General features: G+C 40.1%; 1 protein-coding gene across 12 annotated transcripts in view; it reads left to right on the top strand.

Annotated features, from left to right (window-relative positions):
• PALM2AKAP2 (PALM2 and AKAP2 fusion) overlaps window positions 1–21,367 on the top strand; it is a 416,415-nt gene that overhangs the window by 329,929 nt on the left and 65,119 nt on the right. Inside the window, exon 1 of one of the 12 annotated variants that reach the window (XM_074330817.2) lies at window positions 19,063–19,190. The exons of the other annotated variants lie outside the window; for them this stretch is intronic. Within the exon in view, the coding sequence (XP_074186918.2) occupies window positions 19,155–19,190 (36 nt within the window). The 5' untranslated portion in view covers window positions 19,063–19,154. Of the gene's footprint in view, window positions 1–19,062; window positions 19,191–21,367 lie in introns of those variants that run through there. 12 annotated transcript variants of the gene reach the window in all.

The following is a 21,367-nucleotide window of genomic DNA, read 5'->3' as shown; positions in this document are numbered from 1 at the left end:
TAATTTTGGTTTTTTGTTCTTTCTTTGTTTTTCTCATTAGACTTCTGTCCTACTTCCTTTAAAAGGGCAGCTGAGTTGCATGCAAGTGAGGGGAATGGGTGATGGTGCAGTTACTGAAGGGTATTGTAGTGGGCTTGGTAACACCTCACACTAAAAATGAGATGGTATCGGAACCGCTACTGTAGCTTCTGCAGTGGTGGGTCTAGGGAGTTCTCCGGTAAGGGTAGGATTAGAATTCGCTTCAAAGAGACCAGCTCCTCTCTTGGTTGCCTCACTTCTGGCTAAACAAGATGCCAGAAATAACTAGCCCTGGTTGGCAGAGTGTAGGACTGTCCACCAAGGAAGGAGCTTACCGTATAGAAGCAAGAGCGTAGTGTAGGAAGGAAGTTGACATTTTCCAGTGTCCACTCGACTTAATTTGCAAAATGTTTTATTTTTCAAAGCCATAGAGGAATCCACAGATTCACCAAGGTCAAAAGTTACAGTCACTAAAAGGACTAAATTGTAGAGAAAGAGGCCTGAAAAGGCAGGGAACTCACTCAGAAATGACCTAATCCAGTTTTTCCACTTCCCAAAGCCTTGGTTTTGTTAACTGCAAAGTGGGGTGACTAATGCCTACAGGTTAGCTGTTGCTGTTAAGGCTTAAGTGCAGGAAAAAAATCCAAAGTGGCTGGCCCATTTTCAATAATGTAGATTTTAGTAAATATATATTCTCCTCTGCTTCAGGATCAAGTGAGTTGACATGTAAAAGTGGTTTTGAAAACTACTGAGATTATTTGTGTTTGCTTCTTAGTGGACTTCAAAACATTTGTTTGTCCCAGAAACAGAAGAGAAATATCCTTTGATCATGGGACAAGTACGTTTTTAGTGTTTTAAGTCCACTGCATGTCATTCTTGGGGTTTGTTAATGTGGTTAATTTAAACCCTTCCATACTCTTGATGGTGCCATGTGCATTTGCTTATTGATTCTAAAACCATGGGATGACTGAGAGGTGCTGAGGAAATGACAGCTTCCAAAAAGTCCGTCTGCTTCACAAAACCTGTGTCTTTGGGGACAAGTGAGGCAGAGGTAGAGCTGCAATGAAGTGACGCCGTGGTCACTCATACTCATGGGTTTCTGCCTGGTCTGATTTATCAGGAGTGATTCGAACGTGATTCAGAAATGGTTTTATCAGAATTTTTATTTTGATTGAATCATTATCTGCTGGCTCTTTCCATTTTTCTAATGTCATTGGATTAGCTCAAGGGTACCCAATCTTTATTGCCCTGACTCATAAAGGGAGGCTGCTTGCTGGTTAATGGTGAGACCCCCCTGGGAGGAAGAGGCTTGGGGGGCAGGCAACCCCACTTGATGGGTAGTCGGGCAAATTCCAGAGAGGGAAACGTCATCCTGACTCCTCACAAAGCGGTACTTACACAAAACCACTGTGGAAACACTTTCACCTACTTGAATACATTCATCTTCCCCTGGGAGGAGACTGAGCTGACATTACCGAGTTCCATTTTGCACACAAACTGAGTCTCAGAGAAGCTAAGTGAATGACCCAAGGTCTCACACTTGGATCTGGCAAAATTCCAGATGGATACAGACCACCACAGTTAGAGGAGAAGGGAAAGTCTGGAAAGACTTTCTCTTTCTACTTTCAACTTTTTTATGTTGGTTGGATAGTTTCCAAAGAACAATACGTCTTTTTTTTTTTTTTTTTTTTTTAAATAATCACTTCTAAAAATCTAAAAATTCCATTTATTGTATTTGTAATTATTCAAATTTAAGAGAATGAAAAAAGGATCTTAACCAAACCTTTAGTCCAATTCTCTCAATGTGCAAACCAAAAGTCCTAAGACATGGGCAATTAAGAAATTTGGTCAACATGATAAGCTGGCTAGTGGTATAAAATGTATCTCAAAACTTAATAGACTGTATTTCAATCACTACAAAAAGGGTAATCATGTAATGTGATGGACTCATTATCGTAGTGCAATATAGAAATGTATCAAATTTACACTCTATATACTTCAAATTTACACAAGGTTATATGTCAAATATATTTCAATTTAAAGTAAACTTAATAGGCTAAATGTGATGATTTAAGCTCTGTATTCTGCTAAATACATGTTTAACTGCCTGAACTAACCCAGGTGACCCCAGGCCGTACTGTTATAAGAGCGACCCCTGGCTTGGAGTGAGAACATGGCGCTTCTCGGTGCCTCCATGAGGTCGGGCACGTTTGTCTTCCTCTTTCTTCATCTGTAAATGGGAATGCTAATCCCCATCTTGCAAGGTTAGAATTACAAATTAGAGATAATGAATTAGGTGGAATGCACCTGAAATTGCCATCTTTGTAGATTAAAATGGTCAAATATTGGGGATTTCCTATGGTGTTACCTAGGATTTAAAGAGTTTGATAGGCACTCAGTAAACAGGGACATTATTTGATCTATAATAGGGGCTAAACATGATTCTTATGGATATGATGGTTAGATCCCAAATGTCTATTTCCTTTTCTCCAAGGAATATGGAATGTGAACATGGCTTTGCATTTTCTTAAATTTATACAGGTACTCTCTGACTTTGGAAAGACTTCTACTGACTTCAGAACCCACCTCCCCTCACAGCCCCTCAGGACCATCTGTTTGATGACTTTGACAATTCATGGCTCAGTTCACTTTCTCCCATTCTATAATTGCTCACTGGATGGAGACAGGTCCTCTGTAACCCCTCCTTCTTCTAGTTTTCTTTCATTAAATATCAGTTTTTTTTGTTGTTTTTTTTTCAATTGGGGAATATTGGGGAACTGTGTTTCTCCAGGGCCCTTCAGCTCCAAGTTGTTGTCCTTCAATCTAGTTGTGGAGGGTGCAGCCCATTGGCCCATGTGGGAGTCGAACTAGCAACCCTGTTGTTCAGAGCTCGCTCTCTAACCAACTGAGCCATCCCGCTGCCCCAATAACAGGCATTTTTAGGTTAGATATTTTTCTGTGCAATAAGTGCTCTACCTCACTGATGCATAGACAATGGGTATATTTTCAGGGTTTTTAGCACTGTCATAGTTTCTTACTGGGTAAGGTTTGGCTAAAACTATATCTAGAAAATTTCCTTAGACTGAAGTAGTGTTATTGAGTGATAAGAGCTTGGCGGTGATTGCCGAGATGCCTGTGTTCTGAACATCACAAATGTTTGACCTTGGGCTTCATAGGAGTTGTTTATAAATATATCAGATTTATAAGATCTTTCTAAGTAAAGAAAATTGATTATTTGTGATTTTCTCACCATTTTATGTTTATAGGCAGAGCAGACAGTGTTAGAAAAACAGTGAAGGGTGAGTTATCATTAGTTCACATTATTCATTTTATTGGATTTTCCCATTTGTCCTCAAAAATGTTCTCTAAACCAATATGACACTGCCCTCAGGGAAATACATAACAAGCATATTGGTAAAATGTATCTCAACCACATTTCACTATAAAGCAAAGTGTTGACATGGGCAGAGGTGGGGGGCGGGGTGGGGGGAGAGAGAGAGGAAGAGAAATGAGACACTACCTAAATCTTTATCTTTTTTCATAGGACTCAACTCAATTTTCTTCTCTCAAAAGTGACGAGCTAAGCCTTTTTGTTTGTTTTCTTTTGAAGAATTAAGAAAAAGGAAGCTGACATTTGTGGAAAACTTAAATCCCTCAACAACGTTTTATGCCTAGTGGTAATATACATCTCTCTGCATACATTTCCAAGATTTATCTTGTTCCATTAAAACTGCCGATGTGTGCCATCTATTCTACTTGTCTGCATGGTTTTATTCCTAAGCATCTTATTAGTCTTGCAATCTAGATACAAACACGAAATAAAAGAAACGGGAATATTGGAAGAATAAATTTCACTACCTCCCTGTGGCAGTGACTATCAGCGATCCTGGGACGTGAAAGGGTCAGGTACGCTGTGTTTAGATGCCCCATTGAACAACTAGATCTAAGGCAGAAAGATAAAACATGTTTTTAAAAAGTTGTATTGTTTAGTGAGATTTCCCAGGTGCCCACTGGAGGATGGATTTGGTCGCGTTTGCAGTGGTCCAAGGCCAATGAGCCTTGGAGGGCGATGGCAGTGGCACAACAAGGAAGAGGCAGGTTTATTCTTCCGTGATCTTTCGTGTGACCTCTGTTTGGCTCCCTTCCCATTCTTCCTCCTTTTGTCTTTTTCTCCTCTGTGGAGGCAGGACAGGATTCCACAGCAGCCTTTAAAGCTCTGGCATTTACCTTCTGCTCTGGGAATTTATCAGGTGAATTCTTGCTTCTCGTAAACAGTAACTCATCAGCGAGGGTGGCACGTAAGAGAAACAAGCTGGTATGTCCAGCCACGGACAAGGCTGCTGGTGTGCAGGTGGGGCTTCCTGCCCGTGGGTGGAGGCTGGACTAGTGCTAAGCCCAGGCTAGGAGGGCAAAAACACAGAGGCTCAGAATACCCTGAAGTCAGGCTTGGGATGGTAGGCTCATTCTGGACCAGCTCCATGTCTCACGTGGCAAGTGGCCAAGCAGAGTGGGGTGATCCCTGATTTATCAGAGCTCTCCCAAAACTGCCTGCTGCTAAGCTTGGATCTTTCCAGAGTCGTGCGGGTGATAGCATTTGCCTGTGGTGTCATTTATGGACAAGGAAGAAAAACTGAAAGTGGACCTGAGAGAGATTATTTGATCTGTGTCCTCTGGGATCTGCAAATGTCACTAAAGTTTTGAAGGAAGGGATGGGGATTGAGAAGACATTGGTTTGAGAGAGATTTGGAGTTAGGACTGTCATCCTTGGGTGCAAGACTAATGTCTTGTTTGGGGGAGCAGTGTTTATATAGCATAGATGCGCTCGAGTTATGTGAACCACCAGGAGGCATAATCTATCCATGTGATCCTTGCCATTTAAATGCAGCCAAACTGCTCAGATCGCCCACCTTGGGGAGCGGCCAGCACATACACCACTCTGACTAACTGACTCCTCTCCCTGTACTCTGCCGTTAAACCTCCTAGACTATTCGATTCACTTCTCCTGTCTCCTGAGTTCTGCCCCAGGTCTACCCTGATCTGACACCCCAATGACCCTTCTCTGGCTTACCTAGCTGGGTTTCCCCTCTTTTTCCTTGCTTAACTTTGCATGTCCACTCCATTTTGATTCTCTAAAGAGACCTTTTTATTAAAAAATGGAAATCTGGGGCAGTGAGAAAGAGTAGAAATACATCACTGTTTATTTTTAGACTATTCACTCAGGCCTAGGAATTAATGTGAACCCTAACTGTTAAATATTGCCTTCAGAAAGGGTTCTACCATTGTATGTGCCAGGTACAAGAAAGGAAAATTACACTTGATTTCTGAATTATTATTTTAATAACTTCATCATAAACGTCATAAACTCGAAAGCACAGAATGAGCCTTTATTGCAAAGCCCTGAACCCTCTATCTGCAAGTTCATCTTAATGACAGATTCTCTGTTCTGAGCAAGGGTGCGTCATCACTGGTCTTGTGTTTTTAGATAAACACAAAGCTTTTAGGAGGAAAAATGCTTAAGTAAAAAGATGACAAAGTCTTTCTTCCATGCGCGTTCCTGGAAACCCTCTCAGCTGGGACACTTGAAGTGAGCCTCATAACCGGGGCTGAGAATTGCCATGGCATGTACGGCTGTTATATAGGATGTTCTGCATGGACTCGCTTCGTATGTGATCCACCGACTTGGGCCAGGGTCAGCTTAGTTTGTTGTTGTATCACAGTTAAAAGGCTTTTGTTAAAAGAACAAACAAGAGCGTTCGCATGAGTCAAGAATGTATTTTAGGTGCCAGCTCGAAGGATATAACTAGAGATAAAATAATATTTATTGTTCACAGTTTCCCTGGGGCTTATAGGTAGCACATCCTTCTGTAACTTGTACAGATGAAAGTAAATTTACTTTTGACAAATTGCAGTGTCTATATTCTGGGGGACTCCTTTCCCCCGCCAATTCTTATCTCTGTGCAGGGTCTGAAAAATCTTTTTAGGGGTACTATAGTTCTTAAATATAATAAGCAAATATATTATTATGAAGTTTTGTGTTGTTTTTTTTTTTTTTTGGCGGTTGAATTTATTGTTATTTAGTATAGAATTTTTTTTTTTAAAGATTTTATTGGGGAAGGGGAACAGGACTTTATTGGGGAACAGTGTGTACTTCCAGGACTTTTTTCCAAGTCAAGTTGTTGTCCTTTCAATCTTAGTTGTGGAGGGTGCCGTTCAGCTTCAAGTTGTTGTCCTTTCAGTCTTAGTTGTGGAGGGCGCAGCTCAGCTCCAGGTCCAGTTGCCATTGCTAGTTGCAGGGGGCGCAGCCCACCATCCCTTGCGGCAGTTGAACCAGCAACCTTGTGGTTGAGAGGACGCGCTCCAACCAACTGAGCCATTCGGGAGCTCAGTGGCAGCTCAGCTCAAGGTGCCGTGTTCAATCTTAGTTGCAGGGAGCGGAGCCCACCATCCCTTGTGGGACTTGAGGAATTGAACTGGCAGCCTTGTGGGTAAGAGCCCACTGGCCCATGTGGGAATCAAACCGGCAGCCTTCGGAGTTAGGAGCATGGAGCTCTAACCGCCTGAGACACCGGGCCGGCCCTAGTATAGAATTTTTAACTGTTATGCTGTCCTATCAGGATTTTATGTAGCTTTGTGTATCTCCCCACAAAATACATATTAATTGCAAAGGGACCATAGTAACTTTCCAGTAGAGAAAAATGGCACATACCACCCTAACCAAATATTCAAAGTTAAAATCATCAGTAATTGGACAAATTGACATTGAGCACCATTTGATGAGATGAACAAGAGGAAAACAGCATCATTTCTGTGATATTCATGCAAAATGCATAACTTGGATCTAACCATGAGTAAATATCAGATAATCCCAAATTGAAGAACATTCAACAAAATAACACATCTGTAATTTTTAAAAGTGTCAAGGACATGAAAAACCAAGGAAATGGCCCAAATTGAAAAGACTAAAGAGACATGAGAAATAAATGCCCCCTGGGACCCTGGATTGAACTATTTGTTGGTAAGATAATCATTGGGAGAACTGTTGAAATTTGAATGGGGTCCGTAGTTTAGATGGCAGGATTCTGTCAATGTTAATTGCACCATTTTGAGGCTGTCCTGTGATTAGGTAGGAAAATGTCCTAGTTTTCAGGAAGTGTATACTGAAATATTAGGAATAATGGGGCATTATGTCTACAGCTGACTCCAGTGGTTTAGAAAAGAAATTATACACACACACACGCATACACCATGTAGTATTTTAATTTTTAGAACTGGCTGTAGGTAAAAGACATTATAAAAGATGAATTAGAGGATATGCTCTTTAATGTGGGCACAGTTGTTTATGCTGTCAGTTTTGACAATCTTGAGAATATTCTAGCTGAAGCCTGGAGTGCCACCTTTTTCATGCACTGATCCTATAGTCGGCCCTTGCTCTTTGGAGGTTTGGATGGAAAGTAATTTCAGGTATGGAGTGAAATTTACCAATGTGATATTGGTGCTGTACGCAGGATTTTATCTGTTTAGGACTTAGATGCCTTATCTTCAAATTCCTCTGACATATGTATTAAGCTGGTACATAAAAGCTTTTGAAGACTGAATCAGATGTGATTCAAAAAATGTATAATTGTCCTATAGTATTTCATTATTTCCTGATTAGGAAAAGCCTACCTACATGCTTACTATACAAACTGTAGATACATAAAGGGTAAATACACACACGCGCGCGCACACACACACACATATATAAAATATTTATTTTTTAACTTGAAGATCTAATTGGTTTTATTGAGTTATTCATGAATCTGGCAGCACTCCATCTAGCAAGTGGAGAGCTGCTCCAGTATAAAAATAATTTATAAAGTTCAACTAGAATCCCACCACTCAGAAATCAGAAATGACATGTCACTTGTAACATTTAGGCTTATTTCTTTCACACACACACACACACACACACACACACACACACACTGGGGGTGCCAAACAAAATGTATACAAGTGAACACTTTGGTCAACGTTGCTCAAGAAGTAGTTTGCCGTAATCAGAAGTGTCTGGACGTTGATGGTAACCACTTTGAACACCTCTTGTAATTGCAGAAGTCAAATGTGACTTGTATTCATCTTTTATTATGGGTATATATTGAATATTACAATTTTAATACAGTTTTCCTTTCTTAAAATACGTATACATTTTTCTGGCACCACATACATATATATGTATGTATATATGTATGTATATGTATATATGTATGTGTATGTATATATGTATGTGTATATATATGTATATATACATAAATATATATGTATATATACATAAATATATATATATATATGTTATATACATACATGTTTTAAACTGTCCCCATATTTTGGACATCATACTGAATATATAGTTTGTTATCCTAATGTTTCTACTCATTTTAGCATAAGCACTTTCCCATGTATTATAACAAAATTTCAGACATTTTTTAGCTTTTCATTTTAATATGATTTTAAACTTATGAAAGTTGCAAAAGTAGTACAAAGAATTTTTGTGTTTCCTTCACCAATTATTAACATTTTCCATAGTTGCTGTCTCTCTTCATATTTATATGTAGTATATGCATTTGTATATAATTCATGTGTATTATATACATTATGCATTACATATCATTTTTCATAATTTTTTTCTGAACCATTTACAAATAAGCTGTAGACATCACGCCCCTTTGTATTATTTTATATAGTCATGATAAAGTTTTGAAATGCAGGGAATCTGACATTGATGCAGTACTAATATCTAATGTGAACTCCATTTTCAAATTTTGCCTATTTTCTCCAAAATGCCCTTTATAGCTTTTTTTTTTTTTTTTTTAACCCCCAAACCAGGATCCAATCCAGGATCATTTAGAGGTCATGTCTCCTTAGCCTTCTTTAATCTGGGAAAGTTCCTCAGCCCTTTTCTTGCCATTGACCTTTGTAAAGAGTACAGGCAATGTCCCTCTGTGTAGATTCTACACGTGGTCATTAATATCTACAAAATACTCTATTGAAATTTACTTAGATAATGGATTATGTTGGGCAGTTTGGTGGTTTCCAGATGTTTGCCTTTTATAAATAATACTGCAGTGAATATCTTATGTTCTTGTCAGCATCCCTGTTATTTTCATCTACTAGCTCCCAGAAATGAAACTACTAGATAAATGGGCGTGGCTATAAAGACTCCTGAGACGTATTTCCAAATTGCTTTTCAGAAGGGTAAAACTGGGCAATAATGAAATCTCACAAGTTGCCAGATTAAGGTCTATTTTTGAAACCCAGAAGTATAAAATGAAGACCTATGGAATATATTCTATGTTGGTGCTATAATGTTTTCTCTCACATTTTTGTTATATGTACTTTGTTAAGCAAAACTGCAGGGTCCTGACTTCTGCATACATAATGTTTTGAAGTATGGAGAAGACAAGATGCCTCTGAGATGTGTAGGCAAGCCAATTTTTATGGGTTACTTATTAATTTGAAATTGATCCTGGCACCTATCAAGGTAAGATTACTGTATCATTGCTTGGGGCTCCCTTTCACTGCCTGTGTAGATAAAGCATTAATGTTTATTTTATGGGCAATTCTTAACCTTTAGCACATGAATGGGGCTGTCACATACACCGTACCACCCCAGTGCCAGGCCAGTCCCACTGCTTTTCTCACAAACCATTCCAATAGGCCTTTGTTCAATGAAGTGGATAGATCTGGTAGATACCCAAGTCAGTGGGTCAGTTTTGAGAATCAGTGCTCTTAGTAATGAATAGCATAATCCCTGGAGTCTGTTACTCTTAGGTTTGAGTCTTAGCTTCACCACTTACTTGCTGTGTGACAATGACAAATCCCTTAACCTCTCTGAGCCTTGGTTCTTTTATCTGTAAAAGGAGGATCGGAATGGTACCCATCTAATAGGGTAGTTGAGATAACACAGAGAAAGCCCTTACCATGATACCGTATAACCGTCCATTCTCTTTGAGGCTGTGCTTTACAGTGGCCCAAATCATCTTCACATCTTGTGAGGTAGACAGTCCAGGTATTACTTCTTCCATTTGATGGATGGGAAACCCCACACTCAGAGAGGTTTTGTGAACTGCCAAAGCTATGTAGCATGTACACAGGCAGGCTCGGCATGCATCTCCGTTTTCTGACTCCCAGGTCAGGCCTCTTTTCCTGAAATCCACTGCCTGTTTCATAACTCTGTACCTGGTGGTCCAAAGCTCTTGGGGGCAAATGTTGAATAAACTCCAGGGTTCTCTTGCAGGTATGTCTTGATACAGACCAGGCATTGGCAAATGTAAATATTTTACGTTAAATATTTTAGGCTTTGCAGGCCATATGGTCTCTGTTGCAATTTCTCTGCTGTAGGAACTTGAAGACAGACTTAAACAATATGTAAATGTATGGGCTTGGCCACTTTCCAATAAACCATATTTATAAGAACCAGTAGTCAGATTTGGCTCAGGCATGGGCTGTCTTTATCAACCCTGATTTAGACAGTCAGTGCATTTCTGGCCGGTGGCATATGCATTCTTATTTTGGCTACACAAGGACCTTCTTTTAATTCTCTGACACAATGAAGAACGCTCCAGTAACTTAGGCCTCGTACATAGTACCTACTTAGTCATTCCTTGCTAAATATAGGGGAGCTCCTATCAGTCTGTATTTTCCTATGATATTTTTCTAACGTTATTGTGCTGAAATGATGTTAAAAGCAGATTGGGAAAACTGCTTTTATCCTCAAATGTAGATTAACACACTATTTTCAGATATTCTTAGTGTTTATTACATGTCTGTTTGTTATTTTATTTCTACTCTCTTGTACTGAGGGTAATATTCAATAAAAACTCTGTTTGGGGATTTTGACAGCTTTTGTTTTAATTAGAAAGACATCTCACTTGCCTTCTTGTACTACTGTTAACTCAAATAACTTAAAAAATAAGGCTGAGGACACCTTTGTGTTCTCAAAAGTAAACAACTACCCTTTGTAATCTAAAAAAGAGCCACTTTGTGGATACGCATGGGGTGTTTGCTCCAAGAATATTTCTCATGGCCCATGAGAAACTCCAATAATAACAACCTCATATGACGATTGAGTTTAGGAAACTGTGTAGTTAATTTGAAATATTGCCCTGGGCAGTTGAACCTTGGCTGAATAATGATGTTTTCTTTTAAAGATCAGCACTTTGTTGCCCTCAATGATTATTCTACATTAGCCTGCCAAGAACTGTTATTTCCCACTTGTAGAATTTGATGAAGTACCTCCGAACCTCCTGTTCAACATTTTCATCTGAAAGGAAGCAAATACACCCTTTGGGTATACAGCGAGCAGCGCGACATGTGCCTTCTTTTAATCTTAAAGCTGAGCTGTTGGGTTAATCTTCAGTCTCCCTGGGTTTTTCTGAAAGGCATAGTATGAAAAAGACTTGGGGGACAAAATCATTGTAATTCACGAGCAGTGTCATCTCTAGCGGTCCACAGCCTTGCACTGTGTAGCTGTCCCCCGTACTTGTTGTCTACTGGGAGAGGGTATAGACTCGGATTAGAAGGTTGGGGTTCCCTATTTCAACCAGTATCTTTGTTCTCTCTCTCTTCCTCATTCAGCTTCATTAACATGCATTTGACAGCTACCATGTGTAACCCTGACCTAGGTAACCTTGGGGATAAAAACGCGTAGCCCACCACCACTGTTAACCTGGTGGCCACTTGATGTTGTATCACAGAAGGGAGACCAATGGTAATCATGGAAACTGACAGGCAAGTCTTCAGGGTCTTCTGTTTTCTTAAGAGAAAGACAACTTTGGGGAGAAAAAGCCATACCTTTCATCCGTTTTCGTCTCTGTGCTTTATGCCATTAAGAGAAGATTGAATGGAAGTGGCCAATATGGTTAGTAATTCCGGATAATCAAAACCATAGAGGAGTGACATCAGATAGAATAAGAGATGGGAGCACAGTGTGAGACGTATGCCCTGCATGGCTATGATTAGACGTGGGAAGCCTGTGTTTACAGCACCGTGTTCCCCAGTGATTTTTCTACTCTCTGTCTATAAAAGCTGTGCCAACCGGTAATTTAGAAAGAATTGGATAAACTGAATATTTAAAGTGTTTTGAGTTAGTCAGGAAACCAGTGAACAAAAGTTCAAGAATCTGTGGTTTGTGTTGTGATATTTGGCACCTTTCCAGAACTAATGAAAGATACATATTTAATGTGAATGCAATAAATAGAAAGAGGGGAAGCTTCAACCTGATAACGTGCAGTTATTGGTTTGGGAGTCTTGCAGAAAGAATATGCACGTTTTAATAAATAAGAGGTGATTCTTCTGATACTCTTATTTGCTTAATTTTCCAAAGCTTCCTTCTAGAAACCCGTGTATTTTGGAAAATCAATTAAATTAGTGCAAGTTGAAGGTTTTCCTCTTGATGAAAAAGTAATGAATCCAAAGATAGTTCTTTTTAGGGAGAAAATGTTCACAACTCACACCAGAGCCCTGCATTGAGAATTATGGTCACTTGTGTTTTGGAATTCACATTGTTAAAAAGAGAAACTTTGGAAAGGCAGGGGTGGGGCTAGAATCATGGCTTGCACATTGCCTATAATAAGGTATTTCTTTTTTTAGGAGCCTCTTTTTCTTAGTGGATTATGTTCTTAAAATAGAACCTACCACATTTACTCTCTGGCTTGGCAGGGCACAGTATTTTGTTTACTGTTGGGGCTAATGTTCTGTGGACATGAACTTTTTCACAGACAATCCCAGGACTGAAAGAGCTCTTAAAAGTAAGCTCGTCCAAGTCCTGGCACCTTTTCCCAAGTGGTCTTTCTGTCAGTAACTAGGACCCCGTTTTTCAGTGGCAGCCCGGTCGATATCCTGGCAGTGCCCAAGTGACAGGAAATTCTTTCTTAGACTGAAGTGGAATCTCTCACATTGGCTTTTCTTCTTGAGCTGCATCTTTGTTGGGGGTTTCCACAGACTCTGTGCAATTCCTCTTTCCTGTGACAGCCCTTCAGATATTAGAGATTTGAAGGAATGTGTTCATGCTCACACCATACCCCTCAGCCCAACTGTCTTCACCAGGCTAAATATGGCTCCAGTTCCTCCACCTGTCTTTCATTTGATAGTTGAAGCCCTTCATCACTAACCATAACCTTCTTTGTATGTGGAGTCAAGAGAGGAACCTGTGTTCTGGTCCAGAATATCACTTCTGGTTCTTAGTTTTATATGTTTGTTAGGAGAGCCCAAGGTATTTCAGACAGTAGCATTGTAACGAGGGAGGTCAGGCCCTAACGCAGTGTATGTATGAGGTAGAAACTGGTGTTGTAAAAATCACCCTTGAAATGACCTATTTAGTATAGTACATAAAAACAACATGTGGTTTTGTGTCTGCAGCCCTTTATAGTAATTCTTATATACCCCAAGGTTTAGAACTATTGGTTTGGCTGAAAGAACAGAATTGAAGAAAAAGATATATTATCTACAAAAGATGTCGGCATAAAGATAGTGAATGGAACACATGCGTCTACTTTTGCTTCCTGCCAAACAAAACCCCATTTAAGTGATATAAAAGGTGGTTTGTCTTTGTTTTATTGTGATGAAATATACGTAACATAAAATTTACCATTTTAACCATTTTAAAGTGTACAAGTTTAATAATGTTAAGTACATTTACATTGTTGCCCAACCATCACCATCACCATCATCCATCTCCAGAACTTTTTCATTTTCTCAAACTGAAACTCTGTACCCGTTAAACACTACCTCCCCTCTCTTCCCTCCCCACAGCCCCTGACAAACTCCAGGTACCTCATATAAGTGGAATCTGATGGTATTTGTCCTTCTGTGTCTGGCTTATTTCACTTATGAGCGTTTTTTAAATGGCATAAATTCACAAGCACAAGGATAATAGGACAGGAGACAACAGGAACAAAATGTTTGGCACCAAGCTGAAGCGTATATGGCTAAAATAAGGATGATTGGTCTATTTATAGACTATCAAAACATTCCTGAGTCTTTTATATGAATTGATTGGCTCTTAGCCTTCCCCACTGACAACTTGATCCTGTTTTGTGTTTTTTTTTAGGGTCTGAAAAGTTGGGTGTTTTTTTCTACTTGTGTGTCTGCTTTCTATCTTCCAAAGTTTTATTTAATAACTTTATTGGTGGCAAAGATAAGATCCCATGAGCTTCCAGGGTGTGTGTGTGGGGGGGAATAGATCAACTGTAAAGATCAGGAATCAAATGGGTTTTGACTTCTCAATAGCAATACTAGCAGCTGGAAGGCAGTGGGGCAATGCCTTCAATAGTCCAGAGGAAAATGATTTTAAAGCTAGAACTTTATATCCAGCCAACTCTTAATCAAGTGTGAGAGCAGAATAATGAACTTTTCAGATATATAGGTTTTCAGGAAGCAACTGGAGGAGGTAGTCCACTGAAATAAAGGAGTCAACCAGGATAGAAAACTACAAGTGATAAAGAAAACAGAAGATCTGGCATGAAAGAGGCAAAGGAAATTTCTAGATGTGACAGTGGGAAATCCCAGCATGACAGTTGTGCTCCCAAAGTGCGTCAGAAGGCTCAGGAAGTGAGTGCTTTCCCAGGGTGGAATTGATAGAATATTTGATGCATCTCAGTGTTGGGAGAAGAGATTTAGTGATATGGTCAAAATTTTAGCGTGGATTAGTGAAAGTGTATAAATTACTAAGTAAAGGGGGCAGGAAAGGACTGTTATTAACTTTGGAGAAAATAGTAAGATGTTTAGAAAAGGAAAAGTAATAGTTTACCACACGGCTTACCTGAAAGTAGTGTTATGTAATTATAATAAAGTTTCAGTATAATTGTATTGGAAGGATAGGGACATGGGAAAGGTACACGTGTGGTGAGGGCATAGATAGGAAAAAAAAAGTCATGAAATCCTCATTTTCCATATTGGGAAGTCAATATAAATAGTGCCAATGACTTAAAAAAAATCACAAAGAAGCAATATAAAATTGTTACCAAAGAAGCAATATAAAATTGTTACCAAAAGTCACCTGAAACAGGCTAAAGTGCTTACTTCTTGGGAGGAAGGATGGGAGAGACGTAGGGTAAGGGGTTGGAATTAAGGGATTCCAACCCCTCTTAAGGAACTCTTAGGTACTTTAAATTGAGTGCCTATAGGACTTTAGTGAAAATAGTAATTAAAATTAAAGAAAGTGTGGGGAAAGGAAAAAGAAAGGCACTAGAAGATATGCTTCAGCAAAACGAGGGAGTAAATTTAAAAAGGGGAAGCATGCAGAAAACCAGGGGTCCCAGCTCAGGAGAGTGCAAAGTGCAGTCTAGCCATCAACCCAGCAAGACGAGCAGGAAGGCAAGGGGTGTGGGACACCATGGAACTGATAGATTTTCTGATCAATTCAACTGTTTAGAAAATGCTATTGGGAGGTTTTACAGACCTTGTGGAATTGTGGGAAGAGTTAGCAATATGCACATAGAAAACTAAGAATTAGGGAAAATGAGGTAATTGTTCATTCCAGAGAAGAACAAAAGTAGACAAGCAAATGTAATCATAATGTACTTCTTAGGTCAACATTGTACAAAATTTATATTATCCTAATAATGTAAACTGAAGAATAATGAGCCAAAATTTGGGAAGTAAATGAAATATTGGGAGAACAAGCAAAGGAGGAAGTCAATGGATAACGTGTAAAACTGATGAATAAAAAGTAACTTAAACATCTTATTTAGAAAATTGTGGGAAACACCATAAGAAATAACTAAAAGGAGTGTAAAGTGACGTAAGACTAAAGAATGGGAAGGAGTGGGACAACTGGTCGACAATTTAACCCTTAAACAGCCATTTGATTTTTAAACAACCGTTTGACTCCACTAGTGCATGCTGTGTGCATTTTTACCTAATGAAGACAAAAAAATAATTAAAATATCAATCAAAAGGGAAAACAATCTATAGACCGATATGTGGGCATTATAAAGGATCTTTAATCTTGCTAAGAGATGTGTTTATTATTGTAATTATTGAAAGAGATTATATTTGTGAGAGAAGCTAGTCTACAGTAGGTGCTACATAAATGTTTACTGGGTTTGAATCGAAAGCAAGTATTCTTGACCAAACCCATTAGAGACAGTTTCTTGAAAAGCTGCAGAGAATGACTTGCCAACCTTTCCTGACTTTCCAAGATGGCATTTCTTGTTGTGGCTGATTGTCACTGTGGTACCGAGGGCATTGGGCCCATGGCCCCACAGGTGGGTGTGCGTGCATGCATGCATGTGTGGCGTGAACACACAGACATTAGGTTGTAAAGTCAGTCCAAATAATGTGACGCATCAGCCTGTCTTTGGCAGCCATGGCCCTTTTGGCCCAGCTCACCCCCTCAGGTTTCTGGACACATAGGCATTAGTTTCCATCCCTGTCCTACATAGTGTATTTGTCTCAAGTGTTACTCCCTTTTCTGTTTCTTCACCACCCGTACATCCTCAGGATCATAAAGATCATTAAAAAGCAGAGAGCCATTTCATCCTTATTCTTAAAACCTCTCGCTCATTGCTGTAAGAATAAAACCCTATATCCTTGGCACTCAAGGCCTATATGATCTGTGATTACACCCTCCACCCATTTCTTTAGCCGTACTTCTTGTCTCTTAGACCTCACTCTTTACACTCCAGGCAAACCAAGGTACTTGCCGTTCTCTGTAAACAGTTTGCCATTTCATGCCTGTCTTTGTTTTGGCTAGTGTTCCTGCCTGGAATAGCCATTCCCTAGCTCCGTTATTCCTAACACCCAACCCCCACCACCATGACAGCCCTTACTCTATCTCCCTTCAAGATTCAGCCTAGTTAACTCTTCCTCCCTGACCACCCAGGCTGAGTGAGGTGTCCCCTTCTGTGTTCTCATAGCACCAGCACAAGCCCCCCTCACAGTCCCAGAGCTAATGCATCATCTTAATACTATTGTTGTGTTCATCGCTTCCAGGAAGAGGTGAGCACCCAAAGAGTGTGGGGGAAGGGGTCCTTTCTGTCTTCATCACTGCTCTATACCCAGTACCTGCTAGGGCTGCCACTAATCTTGTGAGTCTTCAAGGTTGCAGCCATTTGTTCAGAGGCAGCCCTCCCGTCTGTGAGAGGAGCTTCATGTCGTCTTTAGAGGGTTGCAAGGCCTCCAAGCCTCCAACCTTGGGATTCTGGTTTGGAGGCTCCTTCACCTCCGTACCATTTAAATGCAGAGCTGGATGCAATGGATGGTCTGTGGAATGTGGTTCCATGGGTCAGAGTTCTGATAAAAGCAATTCATGATTCATTCGTCTCTTTTTTCAACCATCATGGAAGCACCTCTGCCAGGTGAATTGATTCATTTCATTGATTGACTCAAATATTGGCTGAGTATCTGCTCAATGTCAGGCACTGTTCTGGGTACTTGGGAGATAACAAGGAATAAAAGAGATGAGATTTTTGTCCTTGGGGACCTTACAAACAATACGAAACAAACAAAGGCACAATCATTTCAGGTGGTAGTAAGCGCTGAGAAGGGAAGAGAGGGGAGTGTGGCGGGAAGAGGCTACTTATGTAGATGAGGTCATGAGGTGGACCTCCCCGAGGAGACAGCATTTGTGCTGAGGCCTGAATGGTGAAAATCTCATAGCCACTGGCCACGTGTAGCTATTTAAATTAATTAAATAACACTGAAAAATCCGTTCCTCAGTCTCAGTAGCCACATTTCAAGCAGCCAATAGCCAACATATGGCCACTGGCTACCATATTGGACAGCACAGACATGGAACAGTTTTATTGTCACAGAAAAGTTCTGTAGGACAGAGCTGAGCGAGAGAAAACATTCAGGGGAGAGGGGACAGCGAGTGCCAAGGCCATGAGGCAGGGACGGATTTGTGCTGGAGAGCAGTGAGCAATGGAGAGAAGGCTTCGGTCAGGCTGACATGGAAACCAGGGGAGAAAGGGGAGTTAGATTATTCGTAGAAGACGAGCATGTGCGTATATTTCAAAGAACTGCCTCCTTTAATTTCACTTATTGAAATTGGCGCTGAAGTCAAGACCAGATATGTCTGATAGCATTTTTAGAAGAAGAATGAAAATGGTCCCTACAGTTAATATAAAGCATGGAAAAAGCATTTGAGAAAAGACCTCTGTTGAAGAATATGGCACCGACACAGCACATCCTGACCGAGAGATAAATACTGGTGGATTTAGTGGCCAGTGGGTGAGGTCATGGTGCTGCCCCTTGGCCTTAAAAGGAGGGAGCCAGCCCTCCTAACTGATGCCAAGAACGCAGTTTCCCATGTCTTTCCCCCAAATCTTTTAAACACAGGACAACACTTTAAAAAAATCCTCCTTAATGCAATTTTTAGTAAAAGTCAGATTTTGACTTTTGTGTCTTCGGAGGCAAGAATCATATTCTTGTTCTATTAACAGGAGCATCTGTGCCTTGACTTCATTTCGTATCACTTTTCACGAAATGCTTGTCCCTTTTTGCACCTGCCTCTTTGCTAAACAGGTTTTCTTCCTCTCTCTGTAAAGGTGCCTTTGTTTGAACCAATAGAGTTACTTGTCTTTACTGTAAACACAGTGTCCAGTGACTCTCCTTATTGTGAAGAGCCAGCGGCTTTACTGAAGGGAAAAAAGTTCTTGAAGGTCACTTTCTGGCCTTTGTATTATAAGGTAAGTCATCATAACTTAAAAAAACAAAACAAAACAAAAACAAAAACTACCCCACCACTTCTTTAGGACTTGTTATCACATTACATTTGAATTCAACTAACTGCTAGCATTTGTTGGATCATAATTGATCTGATAAAATGTAATCTGATAATTAGTAGCTGTGTAACAATAAATACACTCGAGTCCTGTTTCATTTGCCCTTGAAGGCTCTAACGTGGTTCCAAAGTGTACCTTTGAATTGGAGCAGTCCAGCCGGTTCACGTTGCAGGCTGTGCTTCCTAGGGCAGCGTCCGCCAGGTACATGCGCACACGGGATGCTAGCTCAGTCCCACTTCCCCTGCAACGCTGTGACCTGGCAGAGGGCTGTGTCCTTACATCGGATGTCCTACCAAGGAAAGGGAAACCTGGGCGACGCATTCAGAGCAGCTGGTTCTCAAGATCAGGTTGTCACCAAGGGAGCCTTAGGTCATGATTGCCACCTGGATGCTGTTCTCTCTCTTCACGGTAGGTCTCCTTCGTTTCTGACCTTGTTCTGCTGTGTGCCACCCAGGGAACTTTCACCTTTCGTGCCTCGACCTCATGCAGGCACGTTTCCCATTATTCTTTAGGGAAATTACCTTTATAGAACAGAGGCATTGGTGTCGCCCAGAAAGAAAAAACACATCCCTGACATTTCAGGCTCTGGAACTTCTGAGTAGCTAAAGGTGTGTTTCAGTGGCCAACTTCTCTTTGAGAAAGCTAAAGCAGAATAGTTCTAAGGCTATAAAAATGCTATTTTGTTTCAACTTCCAATTTTGCAGTAAATTATTTATCTCTCCCTAATAATCACTGAAATACCTTAGGACCTTCAATTTATATAGATAGCCCTTTGCTTCTCAGAGAGGCAGAGCTTAAGTAGAAATGTTCTCTGGGATTTTTACCTGATGATTTAATGCTATAATTATTTCTAAACCAGTTGGTAATGATTTTAGGTGCATTGTGGGGAAACTAGGCATATAAACTGTGGAATATGTGACAGGTATACATGTCATGCTGTAAAATCTGGTTGGATTATTTGCCCCTGATCATGAACATGTTGGCAAGGTAGGTAGGCATAGGGTTTGTAAAGCAGAAGAATATCCTTCTTAGGGTTTGAAAACTATTATATGAACTCCCTTTCAGATCCATTTCTGTCCGGGAATTCTGTCGCCTGCAGGGGTCTGAGGGCAGTTTCGGTCTTTGTGAACTTCTATTAGGCCAAGTCAAGGAGTGGCGGGAGATACTGTGTATCCCTGTCTATAGCACCATAGTGATAGTGAAGTAGCAAAAGGAAGCGTGGCGCTGCACCCTTGAACTTTTTCAAGTTCACAAAGATCAGGTATTGTTCATGGTCAATACATACTGTTAAAAAAAAATCCCCTTAATTCAAGAGACGTGACTTTAGTTTCAGAACCCTTTCACATTTGCGTGTGCTGATTTGTAATGTGTGTGATCATTTGTGTTGCTTTTCTAATCCCATATGGTTTTCTGTGGTTGTGGTGTGTGCGTGTGCGTGTGTGAGAGAGAGTTTTTTTTTTAAACCCATGTTTAAGATTTATTCACTTTTTATTTACACACAGTAAAACTCACTCTTCCTGAGTTTGGATAAATACATACAGTTGAGGGTCCATTCCCACAGTCAAGATACAGAAAGATTCAATTATCCCAAACATTATATTTTGTTCAGAATTTCTATTGGCATGTTTGGTTATCAGTTGATTTTACTTTTGCAGATAGAGCCAAAACATTTTGTAATAAATAACACAGCAGTGTCTGACACTTTCCATGCATGAGGTTGAGTGGGATGTTAGAAACAAGGTCTGATTTCTTGATTCTTTCCTCCAAGAGTTATAAATGGGAAAATTGTACTATGCGATTAGTTGTTTCTTCATTATTGTAACTAGTGGATTAAAATGGCATAACGTATTATACCATTTATAACCAAATAAATTTGTCATAAATACTGTAGTCAAAATTATGTACTAAAAATTAAAATTAATTTTTTTTGCAGTTTAGGTTTGTATTTTTATGTAAATTTAGTTTTGGGTAGTTTTAAGGGAAGTGACATTCTGCTAAAAGCAAGGACTGCATAAGCAAGGACTTGTTTAGGAAGGGGAATTTAATGGCTCAAATCACCAAAAGGTACATGGACAGGTTTCAGGCACAGCAGAATCCAGGGCTTCAAATGACATCCTCAAGGTCTCTCTTTCCCCGTTCAGCTCTGTTTTCCTTTATGCTGGCTTCATTCTGGGTAGGCTTTTTTTTCTTGCGGGATCAAGATGATTGACAGCAGCTCCAGGCTTTTAACCCATTTTCTCAATTCCTTACAGTTCTAACCAAAGTCTCAGACTGGAGTCTCCTTGGCTCTAATTGGGCCCCAAGGTGGCAGGTGGTGCGGTGCAGTGTTCTGATTGGCCAGGCTTAGGTCCCATGCTCATTTCTGCGGAGCTGAAGGAGTGTTTGCTCCTCTAGACCACAGGGGAGAAGGAGATAGTAGCAGCATTGATTAAGGGAGATCAAGGGGCACGTACGCCAGAGAGATGAAGACAACATATGTCCTCCACTGGGACATTCAGGCTATGTAGCCAGTGTTGTTGTTTTAATCATCTTTATAATATCTATTCTAAGGTAACCTTCCAGACAAGCAAAAGTTTTCAGGATGG

The sequence above is a fragment of the Rhinolophus sinicus genome, chromosome 16, assembly GCF_057876585.1.
Source record: "Rhinolophus sinicus isolate RSI-liver-muscle chromosome 16, RSI-T2T, whole genome shotgun sequence".
In the NCBI taxonomy this organism is placed as follows: Eukaryota; Metazoa; Chordata; class Mammalia; order Chiroptera; family Rhinolophidae; genus Rhinolophus; species Rhinolophus sinicus.
This window is presented reverse-complemented; position numbering and strand designations above follow the sequence as displayed.